Source organism: Podarcis gaigeae (assembly GCF_964106915.1).
Source record: "Podarcis gaigeae genome assembly, chromosome: 11".
Lineage (NCBI taxonomy): Eukaryota > Metazoa > Chordata > Lepidosauria > Squamata > Lacertidae > Podarcis > Podarcis gaigeae.
Genome location: NC_139687.1, coordinates 49,194,677 through 49,219,766, shown reverse-complemented (window position 1 = coordinate 49,219,766; position 25,090 = coordinate 49,194,677). Strand labels below are relative to the sequence as shown.

At 45.7% G+C, this 25,090-nt stretch overlaps 1 protein-coding gene and 1 long non-coding RNA gene across 7 annotated transcripts in view; one reads left to right on the top strand and one right to left on the bottom strand.

The window, feature by feature from the left end:
- PDZD2 (PDZ domain containing 2) overlaps positions 1-25,090 on the bottom strand; it is a 230,729-nt gene that overhangs the window by 82,609 nt on the left and 123,030 nt on the right. For 2 of the 6 annotated variants that reach the window (XM_083702531.1, XM_083702532.1), the window contains exon 1: positions 21,768-21,988. The exons of the other annotated variants lie outside the window; for them this stretch is intronic. In XM_083702531.1, the coding sequence (XP_083558657.1) occupies positions 21,768-21,844 (77 nt within the window). In that variant the 5' untranslated portion in view covers positions 21,845-21,988. Of the gene's footprint in view, positions 1-21,767; positions 21,989-25,090 lie in introns of those variants that run through there. 6 annotated transcript variants of the gene reach the window in all.
- The window catches only part of LOC310827222, a 324,002-nt gene that overhangs the window by 263,174 nt on the left and 35,738 nt on the right, over positions 1-25,090 (top strand). The window lies entirely within an intron of this gene.

Below are 25,090 nucleotides of genomic sequence, written 5' to 3'. Positions count from 1 at the left end.
TAAGGGGATTACTTTACATAGCCTCACAGCATTGGTACAGATCATGGAATGAGAAACTTTGGCTCTTTAGTTATTTCTGGGCTACAGCTCCCATCAGCTCCAGCCAGCACAGCCCATGATCAGAGATGATGGGAGCTGTAGTCCCAGGTTCCCCATCCTTGTTAGAGAGTATGCAGCAATAGGGACACAGGAGAACAGCACGGTGTTCTGCAAGGCTGGGGTTTGGTGTTATGTGGCAGAACATAACTACAGCAAGCATGGACAGTATCTTTCCTGGCAGCTGGGTGAGAGAAGGAGAAACTCATGTCTGTCTCCAAAACGTATTTTGCGGGTGACAAATCTGCTAACATTTCTCCTTCCCATTGTTTCCTCCAATTTCTCACGGCAAAGAGGTTACGCCACATCCCTGAAATCTGCAACAGTCCAATAGCTTAAAGGGTTTCATGGCACCTCCAAGACTAGCAACCGTATTGCGCCATGAGCTTTCATTAAATAGTCAGAGTACATTTCATCAGGTACACAAGGAAGTGGGTTCTAATCCGTGAAAGCTTAGGCTACAACAAAACTGTTAAGCCTCAAAGGTGTCACAGAACTCCTTGTTGTTCTTGCCACAATAGTCTAAAACAGCTGCTCCTCTGGAACTTGCCTGTGGCTGTGAAGTAAGTTCCCATTGCCCACCATGTTTTTACTCTCAACATCCAATTTCTTTTCGCATTTAGAGAAGAGTAGTGGAGAACAAAAGATACAGGCTTGTTCCATCATGTTATATTGACCGCAATGAACACAGAACCCAATATTTCGCAAGCGACTCCTCCAAGCTTAAAACTCTAGAGGCATTTTGGCTAGTAGCCACTCTCGGATGCGGTATGCCAGTTTCTGGAGACCACAGAAGGAGAGAGGACTGTTGTGTTCAGGCCCTGTTTGTGGGCTTGCCATGGACATCTGGTTGACCACTGTGAGAACAAGATGCTATACAGTGGTGCTTCGCAAGACGAAAAGAATCCGTTCCACGAGTCTCTTCCTCTTGCGGTTTTTTCCGTCTTGCGAAGCAAGCCCATTAGCAGCTTAGCGGCTTAGCGCTATTAGCGGCTTAGCGGATCAGCTGATAAGCGGCTTAGCGGATCAGCTGTTAAGCGGCTTAGCGGATCAGCTGATAAGCGGCTTAGCGGCTTAGGAAAAGGGGGGGAGGGAAAAACCCCCGCAGGAACTCGCAAGACATTTTCGTCTTGCGAAGCAAGCCCATAGGAAATTTGTTTTGCGAAGCACCTCCAAAACGGAAAACCCTTTCGTCTAGCGGGTTTTCCGTCTTGTGAGGCGTTCGTCTTGCGGGGCACCACTGTACTAGATAGGCCTCTGGGTTGATCCAGCAAGGCTCTTCTAATGTTCTTATCTCCTTATGTTTTCAGGTAATGAGTCAAGCTGCTTCTAGGATCAGGTGCATTGCTGTTCTGGGGAAAGTAGAAGCCCTGATCCCTAGATCTCCTGCCCCTTCTACAGACGTATTTATTAAAAAAGACTTTGCTTACAGGGCAGCTGGGCAAAGTGAAGTGCTGTATTTGTCGCTCCATAAGATGCACTTTTTTCCTCCTAAAAAGTAAGGGGAAATGTCTGTGCGTCTTATGGAGCGAATGTGTGGTTGATCGCTGGCTCCCTTTCCGGTGCCGCCCCCTTGCCCAAGCCTTCATGGTTGAATGTATTGCAGGCAGAGGCTGTTTGTTTCCCCAGTGACATGTGACTGGCTGATTAGATTATCTGTCTGGAAACCACAGAAACAGCTCCCTTTCCTTTCCAAAAGAAGCTGCAGAACTGTGAGTTGAACCCCATAAAAACAGGATTTTTCCCCTTTGCAAAGTAAGCTCAACAACTTTGAGCTGATCCTCAAAAAAGGGGGCTTTTCCCCTTTGCAAAAGAAGCTGCACAACTGTGAGCTGATTCCCCCCAAAACGGGGCTTTCCCCCTTTCCTCCTCTAAAAACTAGGTGTGTCTTATGGAGAGAAAAATACGGTACATGCAAGACCCAAACTGACCTCCACCTTAATTTGACCAGAGACACACAAATGTATTGGATTCAATAAAAATCTTGCCATGACCCCACAGAGCCAAAGCACCCACCAACTTAATTTGACCAGAAGAAAAGTTAATGTACCAGCTCCACTAAATCCTCTTAGTACCCCCATAGCACGAGCCATAAATTTTATTTTGTTTTGCTTTCTTCTCTGAAAGTTGACCTTAATTTGCATCAGATATGCATGTGTTCAGATATGCAAATCAAATGCAAAATCTGGGTCTGCGCCTCAAGCCTTTTATGTACTTGCCCAGGGCCCAGTCCCACAACCCCTTTTGGCAACCAGGGTTTTCAGTGACATACAGCAAATGTGGATTGCAGTGCCGGTTGGTCGGCGGCCGCAGAACATGCAAGCAGCGGTCAAGGTCACCACAGGATGACCAAAAAAAATGCCCGCCACAGGTTGTGAGGTTACCTCAAGCACTGAGGTCATTGTTAAGTGGGCAAGCTGGAGTGTGTGCTTTGATCATCCTGGCTACAACACAGTTGGCAGCAGTCTGCATAAATCCCCAAACATCTAATTCTGCCCTGAAAAGGCCCCAAGATAAAAAATGCTGTAGACTGAAAAATGCTGGACCAATAACTAAAAATAGCTACTACCCACACCACACAACCCCTGCAATTGTTTGCACAGGTTTAAATTTGCACTGGGGTGCAAGGGAGACATAGGGAAGGTGCCCTTCTTATTGCTTCTAACTGTTGCCAAAGGACAAAAGCAATGGAAGGGAAAACAACCAACAAACAGAGGAGCATCGGTCTGTTAAGCATCACGCTATCTCGTTTCTGCCACACAGGCGAGTGCTAATTGATGCTTGTCGCTGGCCGTAAATCAACATGCCTGCTTCGCTGGAACCCCTTTTGGATTTCCAAATTGGAGCCGAAGGATGTTTACTTATAACGACATTTCGGCAATTAATTCAATCTGTCAATTTCTGTTTTGTAGGGTTTGCAAGGACTCGGCAAAGCAGGCAACACCTGTTTCCACAGATAATACAGGCATGCTCCAAAAGACAAATCAGCAGCTAATACTTTAGCCTCTGCAATAATTACTTTTAATGAATGAGTCATAGTACAGAGCAGGAGACAAACATTGCTCCTGCTTAGCCATGCAGGCTAGGTGCCTTCCAACATCTACAAAGGAGGATGTTAATGTTGCGTTTCCAAAACAGAAACCCTAATAAGCCTTTGTTAAGGAAAGCTGGGTGTCTCGCAAATCACTCCCAAGATCATAACCATGCAATCAGCTCAAAGCATGCCACTGCCACTCGCTGCCCTTGCAGGATAGTCCTGGAAGTCCCAATTCAAGGATAATAATCCAGTTCACATGTAACAGATGAAGAAGGTAGCCTTGCAGGAGGACAGCTTCATAGTGTATCAGTGGTTTGTAGCTACAAAAACTAAGTAGAATCCTATGTCCAAAAGGAAGATATCACTGGATACTGGATGCTGGAGACAGACGATAGGGGAAGGTCTTGATAACATCATAAACTTTCTAGAGGCAACTAGAAACTCTATGATAATACACAGCTATAAGGTTTTGCAGCAACACCATACTGCAAAGAAGTGGGTAATCAGCAGTTTGAAAAATCAAGGATATTGCAGGGTAACTACCTCAGATAAGCAACATGCTGAAGTTTAGATTATGCATGCAGGGGTTAATACCATAGAGTAAACTGTCCTGCCAGGCTTAGCTATGTCCAGTTCTCCTCACCTTGGGATAAACTAGGTAATCAAGACTTTATTCTTTTCTAGTTTATATGTGAGCTTTGGTGTGTGTGAGCAGCTCTGAGCTGCTCCTTCCAGCCACATGGCTCTCACAAGCCATTCTTGAGTTGCTATACCAATAATTTAAGAACTGTCACCACTTTGTGACTAAGCTACATTTTACTACCTGTGCAACTTTCTAAAGCACATGAATCTGACCTTTCGAGAGTTTGTAAGTAAATCACTTTTTAACTTACCAAAAGTGTAGTCCTTTTCCTATGCTTGGCGAAGAGGGAAACTTTTTAAGGGGTGATTTTGGAACTCACTTTGGGGGGAGGCATATTATGAAAGTGTGTAAGAGCCTGTATTTCCACCCTTTATTTTACTGCATATTTTGTGATTTTAAATCTCTGCTGGGCTTCTCTCACCAAAGAGTGATTGCCCCAAACCAGGATTCTGGCATCTAGGGAATTATTTTCTCTCTCTCTATATATATATATTTTGCACCTATAAATATTAGGAAAGATTTACAGGTGCTCCTAATAACAATGTCTTCTGTCGGTGAAGTATACTTTCCTCCAAAAAATTTTATTCTTCTACCTTATTATACGTGCAAATCTACTCATTTTGCAACAGTGGAAGAATGCTAATCATTCCACCAAGTATTAAGTGGATTGTGTTTCATTGCCGCCATGATTTTCTGATTTCTATGGTAATTTTTCCTTGTGCAAATATTTACATACCCTGGGCTTTGGCTATCATGGCCCTAATCAATCGAGGGTTTTCTTAATTAAGTCTGCCAGACCAAAGTGAGAGCGGCTTTTATGGAATGGGCATTTGCTCTTAAGATCAAACCATCATCTTATTTCCACTACGGCAACATCAAACAAGCCACTGAAACACTTTCTGTCCCTTTAATTTATGTTTGGATTTGATCAGGCTCCTTATCCCATCACTAGTCCCACAGAGCAATTCAAGCCCGGGTTTTCTTCCATTTCCTCTTCACTAGTTTTGTAAACAATGTTTCTGTGGGTTGGAAGCTGTTGGATTTTTTCTTTTTAAACTCCCAAAGCTGTTGCATTCATATGAATTGAGAATGAGTCAGTTGTTGGCTACTTTAATAACATGCTGGCATCAACGAAAATTCACAGAAGAAGACAAAAGCCAGTGAATGAACTACCTTCATTTCTCACTTGCCGAGTCAGCCATGCCTTGATATGGCCTGGAACAAAGCTCCAAACAGAGTAATCCAGTATGTTAACACCTCAATGTGCTGGAGGGTATGCATGCCTAAGTTACAGTAGACCATTGGGGCCTTTCTATGCTACAGTGGTACCTTGGTTTTCGAACGTGTCCATTGACGAATGTTTCGGAACTCAAACGCCGTAAACCCGGAAGTACATGCTTCCGTTTTTTAATGTGGCTCAGAAGTCGAACAGCTTCCGCTGAATGTATATGTTATTTTTCTCAATTTTCTCAGTTAAATTTGCATGCCGCCATTTCCGCCTCGGTTTTCAAATGTTTCAGAGCTCAAACGGTCTTCCAGAATGGATTATGTTCAAAAACCAAGGTACCACTATACTTTCATTTAACACCTAGCCACACCAGTAGCAAACCTTCCCAGCAAGCGTGGCATTTAGTGCCACTCAGGTGTGTAGCATAATATATCTATGGTGCCTTAAACACCTTTGTGGGGTTTACCTCTAGCCAGGAAGCAGCCACGGGTGGGAAGGACAAGGTGGCATATTCCCTCCCTCCTGGTCAATCGTTCGGGAGCTTCAAAAGCTTTCTTCTGCCCGAACATCACAGCAACCAATGCCAACAAATATTGGCGCACTTAGGGATCCGCAGAGTGTTCGCAGTTTGCGTAACAGCCCTCAGCAACTCAGCATTTTGGCTAATCTACTTTTGTTGTTGTTGTTGTTTAGTCGTTTAGTCATGTCCGACTCTTCATGACCCCATGGACCAGAGCACGCCAGGCACTCCTGTCTTCCACTGCCTCCCGCAGTTTGGTCAGACTCATGTTTGTGGCTTCGAGAACACTGTCCAACCAATCGACTTTATTTACATATAAACACACACGGAGCACTGCAACATGGCTCCCTCTCTCTCTAGCATCAGACAGCAAAGAGAAAATGAACAAAGGACAATAGTCCCACTTCACAGAACACAGTAACACAAACATCCTGTCTCCGTCACTTCCCACTTTGTGGAGTCAAAGCCTATACCGTCATGTGAAAGACAACAATCCCATGACTGCAATCATGGAGCAGGAATTCTAACAGTGCAGACCCCCATCTAAGGCATAAACCTGCTTGTCCCCAGCAAGGTGCATCACAGACTTTTGTGGGACCCTGTCCATAGGCTGGCCACCCATGACTTACCTTATTTTATTGGCTCACTGAGCAGATGCACTGCAACAGATCCAGTATGGTTACGTTGCCCTAAGTGACAATGACAGTTCTGCTCAGAAGACCACATTGCCAGTAAGTACATCCAAGGGATTAAATATACAGGCGCACTGAAATACACGGGCAATATTTTATTTTTATTTTTTTGTGAGCTGGGCTTTGATTGTCACATCTCTTCAAATCAAATGTTTGTCCTAGTAACCACAGCCCACATTCCCAGGCAGCAGCGGCTGCTTCAGACTGCTGTCTTTTCTAAAACATGGGCTTCATCTGCCTGTGTGTTTCATCAGCTACCTAAAGTGGTCAGATAGCGGTCACCCATTAGTCAGAGTTCTTAAGTTTAAAAGCCCTGGGTTATGACATCTATAATCTTGACACACAGCTCCAAGCCTGCAAGGCCTTGACACCAGCACAATCGAGGTCTCGGCAACAGCAGCACAGAAGAGCCCTTGTGCATTGTTAAAAATTAAAACTAGCTTGCATTTTTAAAGTGGCAAGGATGAGGTAGCCTCAAAGTCCTTTACATCACTTGCAACTCCTGCCTCATCTGAAGAGACTTCTTATCACGCGACTGCTACTGACGAGATCCAGCTCGCCATCAGTAAGAATTAGTCTCACACAGAGATGGGTTGAAGAATTCTGGCTGCCTCAGAGCTGCTGCAGCACAGCCTTTATTGTGTAAAGTCCGAAAGATACAAAATACAAGGAATGCAACCTTTTCTAAGCCAGCAGATAAGGACCATCGCACTAGACCACGCAGACAATCAGGCTATGTTACGTGGACCAATCATTAGGACAGCATGAGCTGTTCACTCGTTGATCATGCTCCAAGCGAGCCTCCTGCTATGAAATCACCTTGCAACAATAAGAACTTTGCTCATGCTCTTATGTACAAGCAATCATTTTCCCACATGCTACACCAAAGATGACGTGTTCGAGGCCAAGATGGGCCTGCAAGGAACAATGGGAGAATCTGTCAATTTTGCTTCTCACAGTTTTTATTTTTTCCAATGTTAAATTCAGTTCTCCACATTTTTTTTTAAAGTCCTCGTGAAGATCCATCTCTCCTGATATACATATTTTTTTATGCAATTTCTTCTCCATGTTCTGTTTACAGAATTCTTGAATTCCTTGATCCATGATGGAAGCAGAATACAATACTAGGTGGGTTTCCTGGTCAGATGCAGCAGGTTCTCCCCCCGCCCAAACACCCACCAAAAATATCAGATCTGAATGCCTGCCTTCTTCAGTTCTGATCCCTCTTGATCAGGGGATCTTAGAAGGCAGATCTGGATGTGCTTTGCAGTAGATCAACAAGGATTTCTGATGGCTAATTGTTCAACAAAAAATGACTCCTTTCTCACCCTAAATTATATTGCTGAAATGAAGAAAGCTTAGGGCAGTGGTGAGAAAACTGTGGCTTTCCAGATGTTGCTGGACTCCATTTCCCATCATCCCTAGCCAGCATGGCCAATTGTCAGGGATGATGGGAAGTGTGGTCTGATAACTTCTGGAACTTGACAGGCTCCCCATTCTTGGCTTGGTATACTGGAGTGGAATTGTGATTGCAGACCACAGTTTGGAAACCCCCTGCCCTAAAGAACTTAGGTCTCAAATATCTGAAAGATCTCTTTCTTCCCTACAGACCCTCTCAGGTGTTAAGATCAGCGGATGGGGCCATCTTGGTAGTTCCACCACCCTGAGAAGCTCAGGGTGGCAGCGGCCTAGGAGAGGACATTCTCTCTGGCGGTCCCTAAGCTGTGGAACTCCTTCCACAAAGAGATGCGTCAGGCACCTTCATTTTACAGTTTCCATCAGCTGCTGAAGGTGCACCTCTTAACCCCGGCCCTTGACAAGTGAGATGCATATTTTTAGGACAGACCATACTCTCGTGGTAGTAATTTATTTTAAACTGTTTTTAATGATGTGTTAAAATTTGTTGTAATCTGCCCCAGGACCTGAGGGTAAGGTGAAAGGCAGGTAATAACCTAAAATAATAATAACAATTAATAGCCGCCTACATGGCGCTGCTAGGGCACTCTAAGAAACAAAATAACCAGAGCAGTTTTGAAATTAGTGGTGAACATTAGTGCTGTTTTGAAAGGTTCAGCCCACTGACTTGATCCAAAATGAAATCTGATTGTATCCAAACATAGACAAAGACCTGCTCCTTTATCTCAAGAATGAGCAGGCAAAATTAGGTTTAAATCAATGCAGTTTTGAAAGCCATCTTGATTCAAAATGGAGTCACATTGTCTCCAAACACAGATGAAAACCTCTCCTTGATCTCAGGAACCATCAGGACTTCCCTATTTTCATCAGAGAAATGTTGGGAGAGTGTCATGGTTGTGGTTAAAAGGTATCAAAATGCATAGCAAACAGACAAACAACTTTCCAAAGTGTTATGTACTGAATTGAATAGGATCCAAACTGCAGCAGTCTGATTGGTCCTAGAACAATAGGATCCAAAAGGCAGCAGTCTGATTGGTCCTAGAACAATAGGATTCAGAATGCAGCAGTCTGATTGGTCTTAGAACAATGCAGCAGTATGATTGGTTGGCAGGAACCACCCAATCATGCTCCAGATAGAAGTGAATCCACAACCTGATTGGCTTACAGTAGAATTCCAGAATTAGCCAATCATGTGCAGCCCATTGTGTAAATAATGTATATAAAGCAGATACTTTGAGGGGACATTCATTCATTCCTCCTCACCACTATGAGCTGAATAAAGAGCATGAAATCACCTTGCAACTCTGAGTATATTTCACTGGCGACAAAGGTGGGATCCCGCTGAGCTGACTGCCACACACAGCACCGCAGCACCGCCACCTGCCGCACCGCTGCCTCGCACCGTGTATCCAGGCTTCAGCTCCGGGACACAAGGAACTCAGAATGGGAACCGACAGCAGCTTCTCGCCGTTCAACCCAGCATCTGGAGACTGGGAAGCGTACGTGTCAGAGCTGCCTCTAGGTCCCAGCTCACAGAGGACCAACGCTAGGCTGTAGTAATGTACAAAAGTCTTTATTGAAGTTCAGTTTCCATTTCAAAGCCACAGCGTGCAGCCCTACGTCTTAAACCTAGATCGGCGAAGTCCCGTCTGAGTCTCCTCCCCTCTGACACCAGTTTAAGATCCTAGCCCTGCTCCACCTTTTCCGCTGCTCTCTCCTCCTCTGGGTCCTCCTGCCCGCTGGGGCATTGCCCTTTCTGGACTCTTCCGACGCTGAGTCGCTTAGCTCCTCTCCCTGCCTCCGGCGGGCTTTAGGACCCGGTTCCCAATCCTCATTCTCTGCTGTCCCGTGCTCCTGTACATTTGAACTTGCCTCTCGCACCAACCCAGTGACCTTTCTCCTAACCGTTACACTACTTCTGTCACTGCTTCCCTCTTCCGTGATACTGGCTGGATCTGACCTCCCCTCCGTTGTCCGACTCTCCGATGGAGGCATGGTCAGCCCTGCCTCGTCTTCTATCCCTGGTGGGGAATGCACTGGCCCCGATACTTGGGACTCTTCCCCCCCACTCTGCTCTGGTGGGGAAGCTGGTCCTGATTTCCAACTACTGCTCTGGGAGTCCCTGCTGCCCCCTTGCTCCTGGGGCGTTCCCCTTGTGAACCCCCTACCCCTGGCCACTGGCGCCCCCTTCTGTGAGTCTTCCGATTCGCTGGAGAGGCTCATGGAATCCCTCGGCCCACTGTCCTCTTCTCCTACGCTCCCCTCAGATTCTTCCCCTTCGCTCTCCACTCCTGAGCCCCTGACAGTACGCCTCCCGTTTCACCTTCCTCCTAGAAGCCAAAGGGGTCACCGATGCAGAAGACGCCAAGAGGAGGGCAATATTCTTCAGCGTCTGTGGAGAGGAGACCTTTGAAATCACCCGGGCTCTACTTGCACCTGAAGACGTCGCTACTGTTCCATACAAAACAATAATGGAACAGCTGAAGGGGCACTTTTCGCCACAGCCCTCAGTGGTGGCTGCGTCTTCTACGCAAAGCGGCAAGCCCCTGGGGAAACCATAACTGGGTTTGTGACCTCTCTCCGCCAAGCTGCCCGATTATGCAACTTCTCAGAGCTGGAGAACATGCTTCGTGACCGCCTCGTCGGTGGCCTGAAGGATGAGAAGCTGCAACGACGCCTCTACGCTAAGAAGAACCTAACGTTCCAGGTCGCTCTGGAGGAGGCCCTGGCAACGGAAGCTGCCGAGAGGTCGACGCAAGAGGCACGGCCGAGCCAGCCGTCCCAACCGAGGGTCCACCATGAAGACCTCACCGACGACTCAGGATCCTACAGGGAGGAGGTGCACCGAGTACAGCAGCGCACTCAAGCAGCCCACATACCACAGCTGCCTCGACGAGAAGGAGGGAATTTCCGGGGGTTTTCGATGGGAAATTGGGACAGTATACGCCCCCCCCCCATTGCTCTACAGCTTGACCCCGCAGTACGACCGGTCAGGCTCAAGGCCCGCCGGGTCCCGTTCGCCCTGAAACCCCGTATAGATGAGGAATTGGACTGACTCGTGGAGCAAGGAGTGCTGGAGCCGGTGCCTAATGCCCCCTGGGAAACCCCAATCATCACACCCGTCAAGCCTAATGGTTCGGTCCGCATCTGCGCAGACTACAAATGTACCATAAACAAGGCCCTCACGGCCCATGCATACCCAGTGCCAGTGGTCAGCCATGTCCTTGCCACCCTGGCTGGGTCGAAAATTTTTGGCAAGCTGGACTTGGCCCAAGCATATCAACAGCTGCCAGTAGATGAGGCTACAGCAGAGGCACAGACGATTGTGATGCACAGAGGAGCTTTCAGGGTAAAGCGGCTGCAATTCGGGGTCAGCGTGGCACCAGGCATATTCCAGAATCTAATGGACTCTCTCCTTAAAGGGATTCCTGGTGTCACCCCCTTCTTCGATGATGTGTTGATTGCCGGGCCCACACCAGAGGAGTTTGAGGACCGCCTCCGCACCGTTCTGCATCGTTTCCAGACAGCGGGTCTCAAGGTGAAGCGGGAAAAATGTCTACTAGGAGTGCCTCAGGTGGACTTTCTGGGATTTATGGTGGACGCAGAAGGGGTCCACCCGACTGGGGACAAGGTACGGGCCCCAGCGCCCAAGAACAAGACTGAACTTCAGGCCTTCTTGGGACTATTGAACTTTTACCATTCCTTCCTTCCCCACAAGGCGGCGGTAGCGGAGCCCCTACACAGACTCCTGGACAAGCAGGCCCCTTGGGTGTGGGGCCAGCGCCAGGAGGCCGCATTCCAGGCAGTCAAGGACTTGCTTGTCTCAAACTCGGTCTTGGCACACTTCGACGAGAGGCTGCCGGTGGTACTAGCATGCGACGCCTCACCCTATGGCATTGGTGCTGTCCTGGGACACCAACTCCCGGATGGAAGAGAGGTACCGGTGGCATACTTTTCCCAGACACTCAACGAAACCGAGCGGAACTACTCGCAAATCGACAAGGAGGGTCTGGCAATCGTGAAGGGAGTAAAAAAATTCCATGATTTCTTGTACGGGCGGCCCTTCACCGTGGTGACTGACCACAAGCCGTTGCTTGGCTTGTTTGCCCCCGAAAAGCAGACCCCCCAAGTGCTGTCTCCTCGCGTCCTCAGGTGGTCAATTTTCCTTGCCAGCTACCAGTATGCACTGATTCACCGCCCTGGGAAGGCAATGGGCCATGCGGACGCCCTTAGCAGGCTACCACTACCGGAAACAGGCCCCGACCCAGCACCTGCACAAGAGGTTATGAGCCTGGAGTTGCTTCCCGACCGCCCCATTCAGGCACAAGAAGTTGCACACCATTCCAAGAAAGATAGGGTCATCTCCCGGGTCCTGGACTGGGTGTGGAGGGGATGGCCCAGCAGCAGCCCCGGGCCAGAATTCGCCGGCTACACAACCCGCAAACATGAACTGTCAGCCCACAAGGGGTGCCTGTTATGGGGAAGCAGGGTCGTTGTTCCCCAGCCCCTCCGCAAAAGGGTCCTCACAGCCCTACACGAGACACACCCAGGGGTAGTAAGAATGAAAGCCCTTGCCAGGAGTTATGTGTGGTGGCCGGGGATCGATGGAGAGATAGAGGCCTGGGTCAAACACTGCCAGGCCTGCCAAGAATCCCGCCCAGATCCCCCAAGGGCCCCAGTCCAGTCCTGGGAGTCCGCCCGAGCACCATGGTCACGCCTGCATGTGGACTTTGCTGGCCCCTTTCAGGGGAAAACATTCTTCATAGTGGTGGACTCCTACACCAAATGGCTGGAAGTCGCACTGGTACCGTCCACTTCTACGTCCGCAGCCATCCGGGTACTACGCAGGCTGTTTGCAACCCACGGGCTCCCTGACACTCTCGTCTCAGACAACGGGACTGCATTTACGTCAGGAGAATTCCAAACCTTCACAGCGCAGAACGCCATCCGCCACATCCGTTCGGCACCATTCGGGAGTACTGCCTTGCCACATTCCTTCTAGCACAGCACAGCACCCCCAGCTCAACGACTGGCCGGAGCCCCGCTGAACTACTAATGTGTCGGCGCCTTGCAATCAGATTGGACCGCCTTCACCCCGATAGAGCTCAGGATGATGTAGGGGTGGGGGAAGGCAGGAACCCCCGGACCTTCGAGGCCCAGGACCCAGTGTACGCAAAGAATTTTGGGGCAGGCCCTGCATGGGTACCCGCCACAGTCACCAGGGTCACTGGCCCGTGTCGTACGAGGTGCTAACAGATGGGGGGCAATGCTGGCGCTGCCACTGCGACCAGATACGGCGACGATTCCCGGGAGAAAACCAGGAGGAGGAGGACAGGTCAAAGGAGTCCCAAGGGAACAGTGGGGCAGTGAGGCCCATAGAGCACCAGGGGCAAGCAGGAGAGGCAGAATCAGTAAATACAGAGAGGACCCGTGAGGCCGAAAGGACACCAGAACCAGAACTACGACTGAGCGAGCAGGTTGCGCCAGACCAAACAGCCCCATCACAGCCAGCATCCTTGGAACACGAGCCAGAACCCGAACCCCGGACCAGGGAACACCCCAGGCCGCAACGCACACGTAGGCCGCCGGCATACCTTGAGGACTATGAATGCAACCTCCCGGGCAGGACTGGAACTTAGAGGGGAGGGGTGTTATGCACTGAATTGAATAGGATCCAAACTGCAGCAGTCTGATTGGTCCTAGAACAATAGGATCCAAAAGGCAGCAGTCTGATTGGTCCTAGAACAATAGGATTCAGAATGCAGCAGTCTGATTGGTCTTAGAACAATGCAGCAGTATGATTGGTTGGCAGGAACCACCCAATCATGCTCCAGATAGAAGTGAATCCACAACCTGATTGGCTTACAGTAGAATTCCAGAATTAGCCAATCATGTGCAGCCCATTGTGTAAATAATGTATATAAAGCAGATACTTTGAGGGGACATTCATTCATTCCTCCTCACCACTATGAGCTGAATAAAGAGCATGAAATCACCTTGCGACTCTGAGTATATTTCACAAAGCATATGGAAGATTATTATAGAGCATTTAAAGGAGATGAGGCAGGAATTTCTAACCACCATACCTCAAGAGCATGAGCAAACGAAGGATATTTTGAACCTACCAGTCATCAGCATGAAGTGATCCTATGTGATTTTGAAGTAAGGCCTCATGGGGCTTTGTGCCATTTGAGATCAACATTGGCCTCAGCCTGTTTCATCAGATTCAGATCTCATGAAGTAAGCTCTTGCCATGATAGCTCACGCCACTCATAAACCACAGCACTTTTTGTCTGTTTGAATTATACAGTTCTCGCTTAAGGGCTGTACAACCAAATCCCAAGCACAAGACAGCAGGGGAGTGATCTGACTCACAGGTAAGATGGGGAAAGGGGCTGAATTATTCAGGCAGGAGTGTCTGGGAGCTGCACAGAAGAACATGCCAAAGCAAATAGTGTGCTAATCCCCAAGGATGCATGCTTCCTTTAAGATGAGAGGTTTTGGCAAATTCCTACACGGAAATAGGAATCTGCGTATAGGTCTTTCATCATGTGCAAATGAGATCTTAAAGGTGCGAGGTAAACAAAGGGGAAAAATAAAAATTATAAAATCTAAGCAAGGCAAGAAATGTCTTCCCTATGCAGCTTTTATTCTGTGCCACGGCACACCAGTAAAAATTACCTTATTTTGTGATTTCGGGTTTGACGTGCATTAGAATTGATTTGAGAGCACTAAAGCATACTGAAGTGCATTTTGTGGTTATGTCTGTTGCTATTTTTAATTTCTTTCGTTGCAAGGAAACGTTTGGTAAAGGAAAGGGCTAAGATTGGAAGGAAGGAAAGAGATTTTCATGAAAACCTTCATCAGCCTCAGTAAATACAGTGGTACCTCGGGTTACATATGCTTCAGGATACATACGCTTCAGGTTACAGACTCCACTAACCCAGAAATAGTACCTCGGGTTAAGAACTTTGCTTCAGGGTGAGAACAGAAATTGTGCTCCCGTGGCGCAGCAGCAGCAGCGGGAGGCCCCATTAGCTAAAGTGGTGCTTCAGGTTAAGAACAGTTTCAGGTTAAGAACGGACCTTCGGAACAAATTAAGTACTTAACCCAAGTTACCACTGTAGTCACCTTTTTCCATTGCCCAGAGTAGGTTTTGTTGGCCCTCAGTGATGCCATCACATTCATCATGTGATTCCCAACTGGCTGGAGAGAAAACCCCTAAACAGAAGGGCGGTGGTACAGAAACAGTAGCAGGAAGATAAGGGTAGGGGATACAACAGCAGCGAGCCATTTTGAAAAATAAAAAAGTGGACATTCACAAATGCCTTGAGTTCTACCTACCCAGCACTCTCCAATACAAAAAATTAGGATCCTCAAGTCAATATATTCTTTGGTTAGAAAAAGAAAGAGGAAATGCCTGTATCACCATACAAGCCAGAACAGTGATATGACAAATAACCCAGTATGGCTGAGGATTAATTTTGGCTTCCCACAAAGCCTAGCTATTCATAACCAGCAGTAAAAGACTGGGATTTCACAAGTCACTAATGTGGCAATGCACACTCTTCAACATCTTCCTGATGAAAATAGCCACATGTGTTTGATTTGACACAAGAAAGTAGCAAGAACCATGAGAAAGAGAGTCTCCTCTGTGAGTTTTTCCATTTCATATAATCAATTACATTGGAAGCATCTTTCAAAGTTCATATTTCTCTGCCAACTAGGCTCTCATAGATGGGCATCTGAATATAATATTTTCTCTTTACTGCACTGGATCATGTGCATTGGACCACATGTGTGTACTTCGGCATGTGTGTTCATACAGTTCCTATGATTCTTCTGCCTCAAAAACAGAAGAATCATGGGAACTTGGCAGAGCATAAGTACACTGGTATGAGCATGGACCCAAACCAGATATCATATCACATGTGCAGTAACAACATGCGTGCACCCCATTGTATATGCACTATTCCAGATGGCCAACCATCTGAATCAGATCTTAGAATCTGTTTGTTCAGCACGTCTGAGCCCCACAAGGCGCAAACGGTTTCTGCTGAAACAACAGTAGTCTCTCATCAGTATATAAATGCATGCTCCTTTCATTCTCAGAGACCCTCTCCCACATTTCTGTTTTGTTGCTAAAGCACATGTGCAGATTGGACTCAAGTGAGAAAAGAGTTGGCGTACAGAGAACCAGTCCTTGCAATATCAGGTATTCCTCTACAGAGCCTAGTCAGCAATGGAGGATAGGAATTAAAGCCCAGGAAACAGGTCAGATCCAGCTAATCAAGGCAATAGGGCACAGGGCCAAACAGGGAAAACAGGACAGGCACATTAAACAGGTGAGATAATAGATGGATCTGGAAAGGGAGCAAAGAGATCTCCAAGCCATTTCAATTAATTGCTCAGAACAAAGAGAACATTGAGGTCAAAATGCTGCTGTTGACCTATAAAGCCCTACAAGGCTTGGGACCACAGTACCTAAAGGGATGCCTCTTCCCATATGTGCCTACCCATGTCCCAGGATAAACCAGAGGAGGCCCTTCCACAAGTTTCCTCTCCTTCCAAAGTATTGGGAGTGGCAGATGGAGAGGGAGCCTTTTCAGTGGAACGCTCCCAGAGCTGGCCCAGCCATTAAGCGGGGGAGACTGCTGCTTCAGGTGGCAGAAACCCCCTAGGCAGCATGCCCACAGATGCCCCACCTGCCTCCACCACTGGCAGAGAAGTGCTGCCAGCAGTGGCACTGATTTTGAGCAAGATCGTGTCCCTTTCGGGTGAGAACTGACCTCAAATCAGTGCAATCTTCCCAAAACTGGTGCCCACGGCACTGCCACTTCTCTCTTTTTTTATAATAATATTTATTAAGTTTTTGTTTACACAATAAAAAACATACATAATAACATAGTATTTTCCAATATCCACATTTCATTCTCATCTTTGGACTTCCTCACATCTCTTGTTCCTGCATCCTAAACTCATAAATTTTACTAGCAAATTATTAACTTGTTTCAATTCATATAATATATTTTTCCAATATTAAATCTCAGATTTTAGAATTTAAATCACTCTTTTGAAGACTTAGTTATAACAATTTATCCAAAATTTGTCTTTTCTTTCAATTACAATTAGATTTGTATTCCTTGTAGCTAATTTGTTGGAGCCATTCTATTGCTAATCTTACATCTTTCTTAACATTCATACAATTTACAATATTTTTGTATATAGTCCTTAAATTTCTTCCATTCCTCCTCCACCAGTTCTTCTCCCAGATCTTGGATTCTGCTAGTCATCTCCGCCAGTTCCATATAGTCCATCAGTTGCATCTGCCATTCTTCCAGAGTGGGCAAATCTTGAGTTTTCCAGCTTTTGGCGATGAGTATCCTTGCTGCTGTTGTAGCATACATAAAAAAGGTTCGATCCTTCTTTTGCACACTCTGGCCGACAATGCCTAAAAGAAAGGCCTCTGGTTTCTTAGGGAAGGTATACTTAAATACCTTTTTCAGCTCATTATATATCATTTCCCAGAAAGCCTTCACTCTAGGGCAAGTCCACCAGAGGTGAAAGAATGTTCCTTCAGCTTCTTTACACTTCCAACATTTATTGTCAGACACATGATATATCTTTGCAAGCTTGACTGGAGTTATGTACCACCTATATATCATTTTCATAATGTTTTCTTTCAAGGCATTACATGCCGTAAATCTCAAACCTGTGGTCCATAACTTTTCCCAGTCCGCGAACATAATGTTGTGCCCTATGTCCTGTGCCCATTTTATCATAGCTGATTTGACCGTTTCATCCTGTGTGTTCCATTTTAGCAGCAAGTTATACATTCTTGAAAGTAACTTAGAGCTGGGTTCTAACAGTTCTGTTTCTAACTTTGATTTTTCCACCTGGAATCCTAACTTTTTATCTGACTTAAAAGCTTCTTTAATCTGAGCGTAATGTAACCAATCTCGCACTTTCCCCTTTAATTTCTCCAAACTCTGCAACCTCCAATTGTCTCCATCTTTTTCTATTATTTCCCAATATTTCGGCCATTTGGCCTCCATATTGAGTCTTTTCGGGGCCTTAGCCTCCATTGGTGATAACCACCTTGGGGTCTTATTTTCCAGTAATTCTTTATATTTTAACCAGACATTGAAGACTGCTTTTCTGACAACATGGTTCTTGAAAGCCTTATGTATTTTAACCTTGTCATACCACAAATATGCATGCCAACCAAAAGCACGGCACTGCCACTTCTCTGTCAGTGACAGATGTGGCAGGTCTCAAAGAAGCAGCAGAGCAGGTGGCAGCAGGAGAAGCAGGTAGGTAGTAGTGGCGGCAGCAGCGGCAGAAGGCCAAGCAGCCCTTCCTAACACAACATGCCCCTGAACACTCTCCCTCTTCAGAGCCTACCTGGTACCCACAGTGGCATCTCTGGTACTGGCCAAAGATGTTTCTGCTCACCTGGACCTCCTAACATCTTTAAAGATTTTTAAAAGGCAATCACTGATTACTATTTTAGTCTATGTTCTGACAGTGCTTACGCATATTATTTGACATTACCGTAGCCCTTCATGCGTTTGTATTTTTCTTGTGTCCTAAGCAGATGGGAGGAACCTTTGGGCTGAATGTTGCTGAACTACAACTCCCATCATCCATAACCACTGGACATGCTGGCTGGTACTTATATGAGTTGAAGTTCAGCAACATCTGGAGGTCCAAATGTTTCCCACACCCAGAGGACTAGCAACTAAGAAACGTAATTCAAAAATAAACCCAGGAAGTTATCTAGAGATGTACAGTGAGCAATAGATTCTGCACCAAAGCAAATGCCATTCCAAGCTAGGATGCCTCAAACAACAGGGAGCCAGTGCCTGATTCCCCAGAGATTAAGGATTCAGACCCATGACACCAGACAAGGTGTTGCCTATTGAATATTTAGAACATGTGGTTCAAAGGTATGCTAAAGACTGTGGCCTCTTTATACAGGCACTGATTTCTTACTAAACACAGACACATCCTTCACCAGCCAGGATTGGTCCCATTCATTGCAATGGAGGCAGCAGAGCCATTCATATAGTCCTGTTCTGTATGCGGCTATGCTCCCACACACATAAATGAATGGGATGGCCTGATTACATAAAAGCTCTGTGGGGCTCTGGATCACAGTGGCATTTGATGGTCATTTGAATCGTATGATGAGAATGGAAGGGGTGCCCTTTCCACCTTGCTGAAGATGTTGGTACCCACTTCCTTTTTATAAAATGTCCTATACCGTGAGATAAATACTATTCCCCGGACACAGAATCCATGGCATCCTTAAAATTCCCTCCCCTGGATAAACCACTGTCCTTATTGGTTTCAAAAAGCAGATTCTTAATTTAAAGACCCAGCTGACAGGAGTTATCGATTATGCATTAAGAAGACCACATGAGGCTATTGCCATTTCCTTAAGAGCAGTGTGCTTCCATAATCTGGGCTGATGGCACGTTTAACAACCCACAGGGCGATCACCCTAGAAGCAGACAGACCTTTACAAAGATTTCCAGGGCTTCTGCATTTGTGGCAGGCGCTACCCTAGATTCCACTGAATTTTAGGGGTGCACAATGGCTGCCCAGATGGTGGCATGCCACACCTTGTGGTTAAGACATTGGGAGATGGGTTCCCAGTTAAATATAAACCTAGCTACTGTGACTTTTGTTGGAAGCCAATTATTCAGCGAAGAGACCTTGAAAGACATCCTAACAGAGTCTAGGGATAAATGAAAGGACTTGTGACACAGAAGCTGGACAGGAAACATACTAGATGATACTCTCCATACAAATTCTCCCATTCTTATATATATATATATTTAAATAATATTTATTGAAGTTTCAGAAAAGTTACAAAAAGAAAAAAAGAAAACAAAAAATACAAAATACAGAAAAATAAAAGCAGTTAAAAACAAATCAATCTTTCCATATCTTGTCTTTCATTTACTTGTTTCCCTGACCTCCTCACACCTCCCTTTTTTGTATTCTAGTTCAATTGGTTATTTCAGCAAATCCTTTCCATTTTTGCTTTTATCTTAATAATTCATCTTAATATATTGTAGCTTTACATTCTCACCTGTTAACAATCCATTTTTACATACCCCTTTGTAACATTACTGCTAAAACCACATAACTTCATTCCAGCATCCTTCTAACATTCCTTAATTTTACAGTGTTTCTGTAAATAGTCTTTAAATTTCTTCCAATCTTCTTCTACCGACTCTTCTCCCTGGTCTCGGATTCTGCCAGTCATTTCCGCCAGTTCTATAACTCACAGACCTATACTCCACCATATAACCAAACCTTTAACCAGTCCTTTCAAGCATTCAACAACACTGAATATTCAAAGGATGCCAATGTGATCAAAAGTACTTGAGAGAGACACCGTTCTGCAATGAAAACCCTACTCCCACATATAGCTTAAGGAAGCCAAAAACCACCCACAGTCCTAGGCCAGATCAAAGTCAAAACTCAGTCACCCAGTGCAGATATCTTGCTGGCTCCCTCGAACCACAGTTTGCAAAATTTGTAGCCAACCTTGGGAACACAAGCTTGGTCCTGCTCTCACACCCTTCCCACATTCGCCTTGTCCATAGTTTAGCATTGCACATGCACTAAAGCTAACCATGGTTAACACAAAACATAAGCAGCATTCTGCATTCTGGCATTCATCTGAACCTGTAAGCTGTAAAACTAGGGGGGGGGGGGACACAGCACACAACAACTCCAGGTATATGGGCTGCTTTTCGGATCTTCCTGTGATTACTGAATAGGTCTGAAAAGTTCTTTAAGCATGTTTGATTGAATGTATTAGGAAACCCTCCCTGTAATCAGGAATCCTGATAAGATCCTGGCAAGACTGGGAATCCCAATAAGATCTGAAGAGCAGCCCATGCACCTGAGGATGTTGGAGGTTAAGTTTTGGGTTTTAAAGCTCAAAATTGAACTCCCTTCCTGCTTTAAAAACTGCTCCACCTTCGAAAGTATGTAAAAAGTTGCTAAAACCCAGGAGTTCCTGGGACTTCACTGCGGTAAGTTTAACAAGTCAACCAGACAAAGGCAAGAACAGCTGTTTGCTGCATTTTTTTTTCTCTTCCCAAAATTGCTCTGTTCCTTGGCAGGGCGTGCATTGTTCTGAGGTCAGCCTCGTTCATTATGTCTGAAGAAGAGATACACAGCCTGGTTTACTGACTACTAAACCCCATCGACCTCAGTGAGACTTGCACCCTAACACGTGGACCTAATACTGCAGCCTTCAAAAAGAGAATCTTATTTATTTCCTGGAGACTATTGCTAATGCATCTAAGACTGTATTATCTGTGCAAAAAAGGGAGGAAGCTCAGGAGCCTATGAAATTGTGGATATTTTTAGGTTATATGCCAAGGGTAAGAGGCAAGGTAAAGAAACAAGCCTGCAGTCGTTGTCCGCCTCTTCTGGACTGCACCACAGTTTGCTCTACAGCTTAGTAGACCTGGGGTTGCATGCTCAGTCTGCCACATATGCCAGTAGATTACTTCCAAGTTCCACTGCTTCAACACTGAACAGTAAGTTCTTGTCATAGTCAGTGAAATCAACTGATTTCCAGTATAAAAAAAAAACAACCAACTATCCCTGTGCTGGGCTGATGCTTAAAGCACTGGATGGTTGCCAGTTTGTCCACCGCATTTAAAAGACAGATTAATGCTGTTACATATTGTAGTTGCGTAACTATGTTTCCAGATTTCAGCTGTAGCCACCCAGAAAAATGCGATGATGAGAAATGAAGAGACGAAAAATGGTATTTTCAAATATGAATAAAGGATAAGAACAGAAGAAGCAACTCTCTCTCTCTCTCTCTCTCTCTCACACACACACACACACACACACACACACACACACACACACAAACACACACAAAGTTTAGTGGGTAACAAGTCAACCATGTTGCAGACTTTGCTAACAGAGGAATCAATATCTTCTTAATGCATAGAACAGAATGCCAAACTTTTGGTAAATGAAGCTAGCAGGCAAAGGGAAAGAAACAGGGAGATTCTCCTAGTTTACAGGAACTATTTACAAGTTGCAACAAATCTGAAACTCAGCAAGGTTTGCATATCCTGACTTCTCCTTACCTGCTGGAAAAGCCTGCTCTGTCAACCAGCACAGCCTGAAATCCAGCTGCGTTAGAGAGGAAAGAGCCCGTCTTCATTTATCCTCATTATTCCACCTGCCATTTTACAAGTTTACTTGCTGCGAGGAAGAATGTGAAGCACGCCGGGGTCCTGCCCCAGACTTCCTGTTGATGCTCCATGCTCGAAGTGTGCCCCACATCTGATTTTGCCTCTTCGTCCTCCACCCTCGCCTCCTCCTCCACCTCCTTTGGCACCAACCTGCCCCGCCCAATCCACGCCGAGCATTTCTCATTCAAGAATGCTGCTTCCAGCTAAATGGCGCTCGTAGGAGAGTTATCTATTGCTTTGGCTGGGCTGCAAGATGAAGCATTTGTTTCCAACTATTTTTTGGCACGAGCACAGCAGATGTCAAATAAAGGGAGGGAAATGCAAACGCTGTCGAGAAGTATTGGGAAAGGGAGATAAAACAAACACCTGTAGACCACCAGATGTAGACATTAGTTGATGTCACTCCCCCCGCTTCAGATTTGCTGGTGGGATGTCACATACCAAAGCAAAATGGCCCTTCACATAGGAAACTAGCAGCTCAGGTCTGTGCACATTTACGGAAAATTAAGTCCCAGTTTGTTCAGCTGGGCTTAGTTGCAGGAAAGTGGACTCTGTATTGTAATCAAAATGTCAGACAGAAGAGTTCTAGCCTAGTGTCCTCCATGATATGCTGGTTTTCTATGTGCAGGTAGTTTTTACTTTTTTAAAAATATGAAAGAGTATTTAATCATGCTAACTTCACCTGCAGTCTGCAACGGTACAGGCCAGACAAAAGTTTACCTCCTCAGTGACAAGGCATAAAAGAACTAGAATTTACAATACAGTAATGTCCTAAGGGATGTGGGTAGCGCTGTGGGTTAAACCGCAGAGCCTAGGACTTGCCGATCAGAAGGTCGGCGGTTCTAATCCCCGCAATGGGGTGAGCTCCTGTTGCTCGGTCCCTGCTCCTGCCAACCTAGCAGTTCAAAAGCACATCAAAGTGCAAGTAGATAGATAGGTACCGTTCTGGCGGGAAGGTAAACGGTGTTTCCATGCGCTGCTCTGGTTCGCCAGAAGCGGCTTAGTCATGCTGGCCACATGACCCAGAAGCTGTACGCCGGCTCCCTTGGCCAATAAAGCGAGATGAGCGCTGCAACCCCAGAGTCGGCCATGACTGGACCTAATGGTCAGGGGTCCCTTTACCTTTACCTTAATGTCCTAATATCTGCAGCCTCCTTTTAAGCTCTGTAAAAAAAAATATATATGTCCTCTCTTCCTTTGCCCCTCTTTGAGCATCAAAAGCTATTCCTTCCACAGTGTTTCATGTCACAGCTGCTGCAAAAGGCATTTTCCCATACCGCATGCTCTCCTAGGTTAAGCATGATGAGAATGAACCTCAATGTGTTTAGGGCTTAGACACTCTCCCTCTGCTCCTTCAACACAGCTCCAAGCAGAGATCAGAAGCTTGCACTTCTGTGTTAGAACGAGTGACGTGCAAGCAAGATGTCAGCAGCATACAATAACTAAAGTTAGAGAAGGAAAACATGGAAAGTTCATTTTGAAAAGGAACTAGTTCAAGCTTGACAGGTCCAAAAAGTAACTAATACCAGTTCACATCCATTCCTTAACACAATGAACTAGTTTGGTGAACCTTCAGTTCACAGTTCAATCCAAATTCATCCCAATGATCCCTGGCCATTTTTTTCCAGCATTCAGAATGTTACAAGCTGCTGTGCTGAAGTATAAAAAATACTCAAGAAAACTAAGAACACATCAACATATAGATAGAATCTATTTTTCCAGATAATCATTATCTTAAAGCCCAAAGGCCCAAAGAGTCTAAAAAGCAAGAAACACATCTAACAGAATGAACTTGAATATGAACTAGAAAAATCTATCCCAAAATGAACTCAATTCACATTCAGTGTCCCCAGCAATTAGGGGAAATGCTTTCACGTGTAGCTCAGAGATGTGTCAACTCATTCAGCAGACTTGGTTAAACTGATGTAGTTCGTTCCAAGCACTGATAGAAACACGGCAAATCTCAGGAAGATGGTGTTACTTGAGCAAGGCTTGGCTGGAACAGGAAGTCCCTGATACTTCTTCATATCCAGAAGGATCAACAGCCCAGCCTGGATCAGTCCAAGACCTGAAGGTACTTCCCTGAGAAGATGCCACCTGCAGTTCAGTGGTTTATCACATGGGGCATGTGCACTTGGTTCCATCCATTCCTGGCATGAAAATTGGCCATGATGGTTTAGTAGGAAAGAGTTACTCAGCTCCCTACAACTTTGGCACCGACACTTTGAGTGGGGACCATGTTCAAGTTAATCCTGGGACTAGGAATGTGCTGGGATTGACCCCTTGATCTCAACAGTCTTTTTCAAGTTTCCCAAGGGAAATAACATCAAGTTACTACTAGATCTTCCAGCTGTGATTTTCAAATCCGCTGCCACTGGCTACGTGGTAAGTTAGAAGGCAGTCAACCAGCTGAAGAGGAGCAGCTTTTATCTCTTTTTCACAACGTAGTATGACTCAAAAGCAGCAGCAAAAATTTCCAGACAGATACCGAGCACTGGGAAAGCACTGAGCCGATGCCAGTAAAACATTAAATCTACATTCATCACTCGCTAGAAGGCTCTTGATTAAGCGAATATTTTTGCAGCTGAAAACCTCCACCTGCATCAACTTGCATGATTGTGTGTAAACAGGAAATATTTTTCATGCTATCCTTGCAAACCTTCTAATCAAATTAGTGAAGCTTCTGCCTTGTTTGCATCTGCCATTCACTCACACGAACCTTCTGAAAACCAAGAGGGTTGACTTGTTCCGGTAATGAAAGTTGCACAGATAGCAACTCCCGTGAATGAATAGCTAGCTGAACACATCTGTCCGCAGCGATCAGCACACACAACCACACAGAAGCAAATCAAATGCCTTCATCCTTATTCATGTTTTGTTTCCACATCAGCCTTGAACTCTGTTATGAATTAGAAAATACTTGGTGGTGTAATTTTTTTGTATTTTATTTTAAAGATGAAATGCAGGTTAGACTTGTTTGTGTGACTTCTGCTTCTTCAAACAGTAATCCAGAATCAAGTGGCAAATATTTTAGTTATGAAGCCCCATTTCACACAGTACAGTGGTACCTCGGGTTACATACGCTTCAGGTTACATACGCTTCAGGTTACAGACTCCGCTAACCCAGAAATTGTGCTTCAGGTTAAGAACTTTGCTTCAGGATGAGAACAGAAATCATGCTCTGGCGGCGCGACAGCAGCAGGAGGCCCCATTAG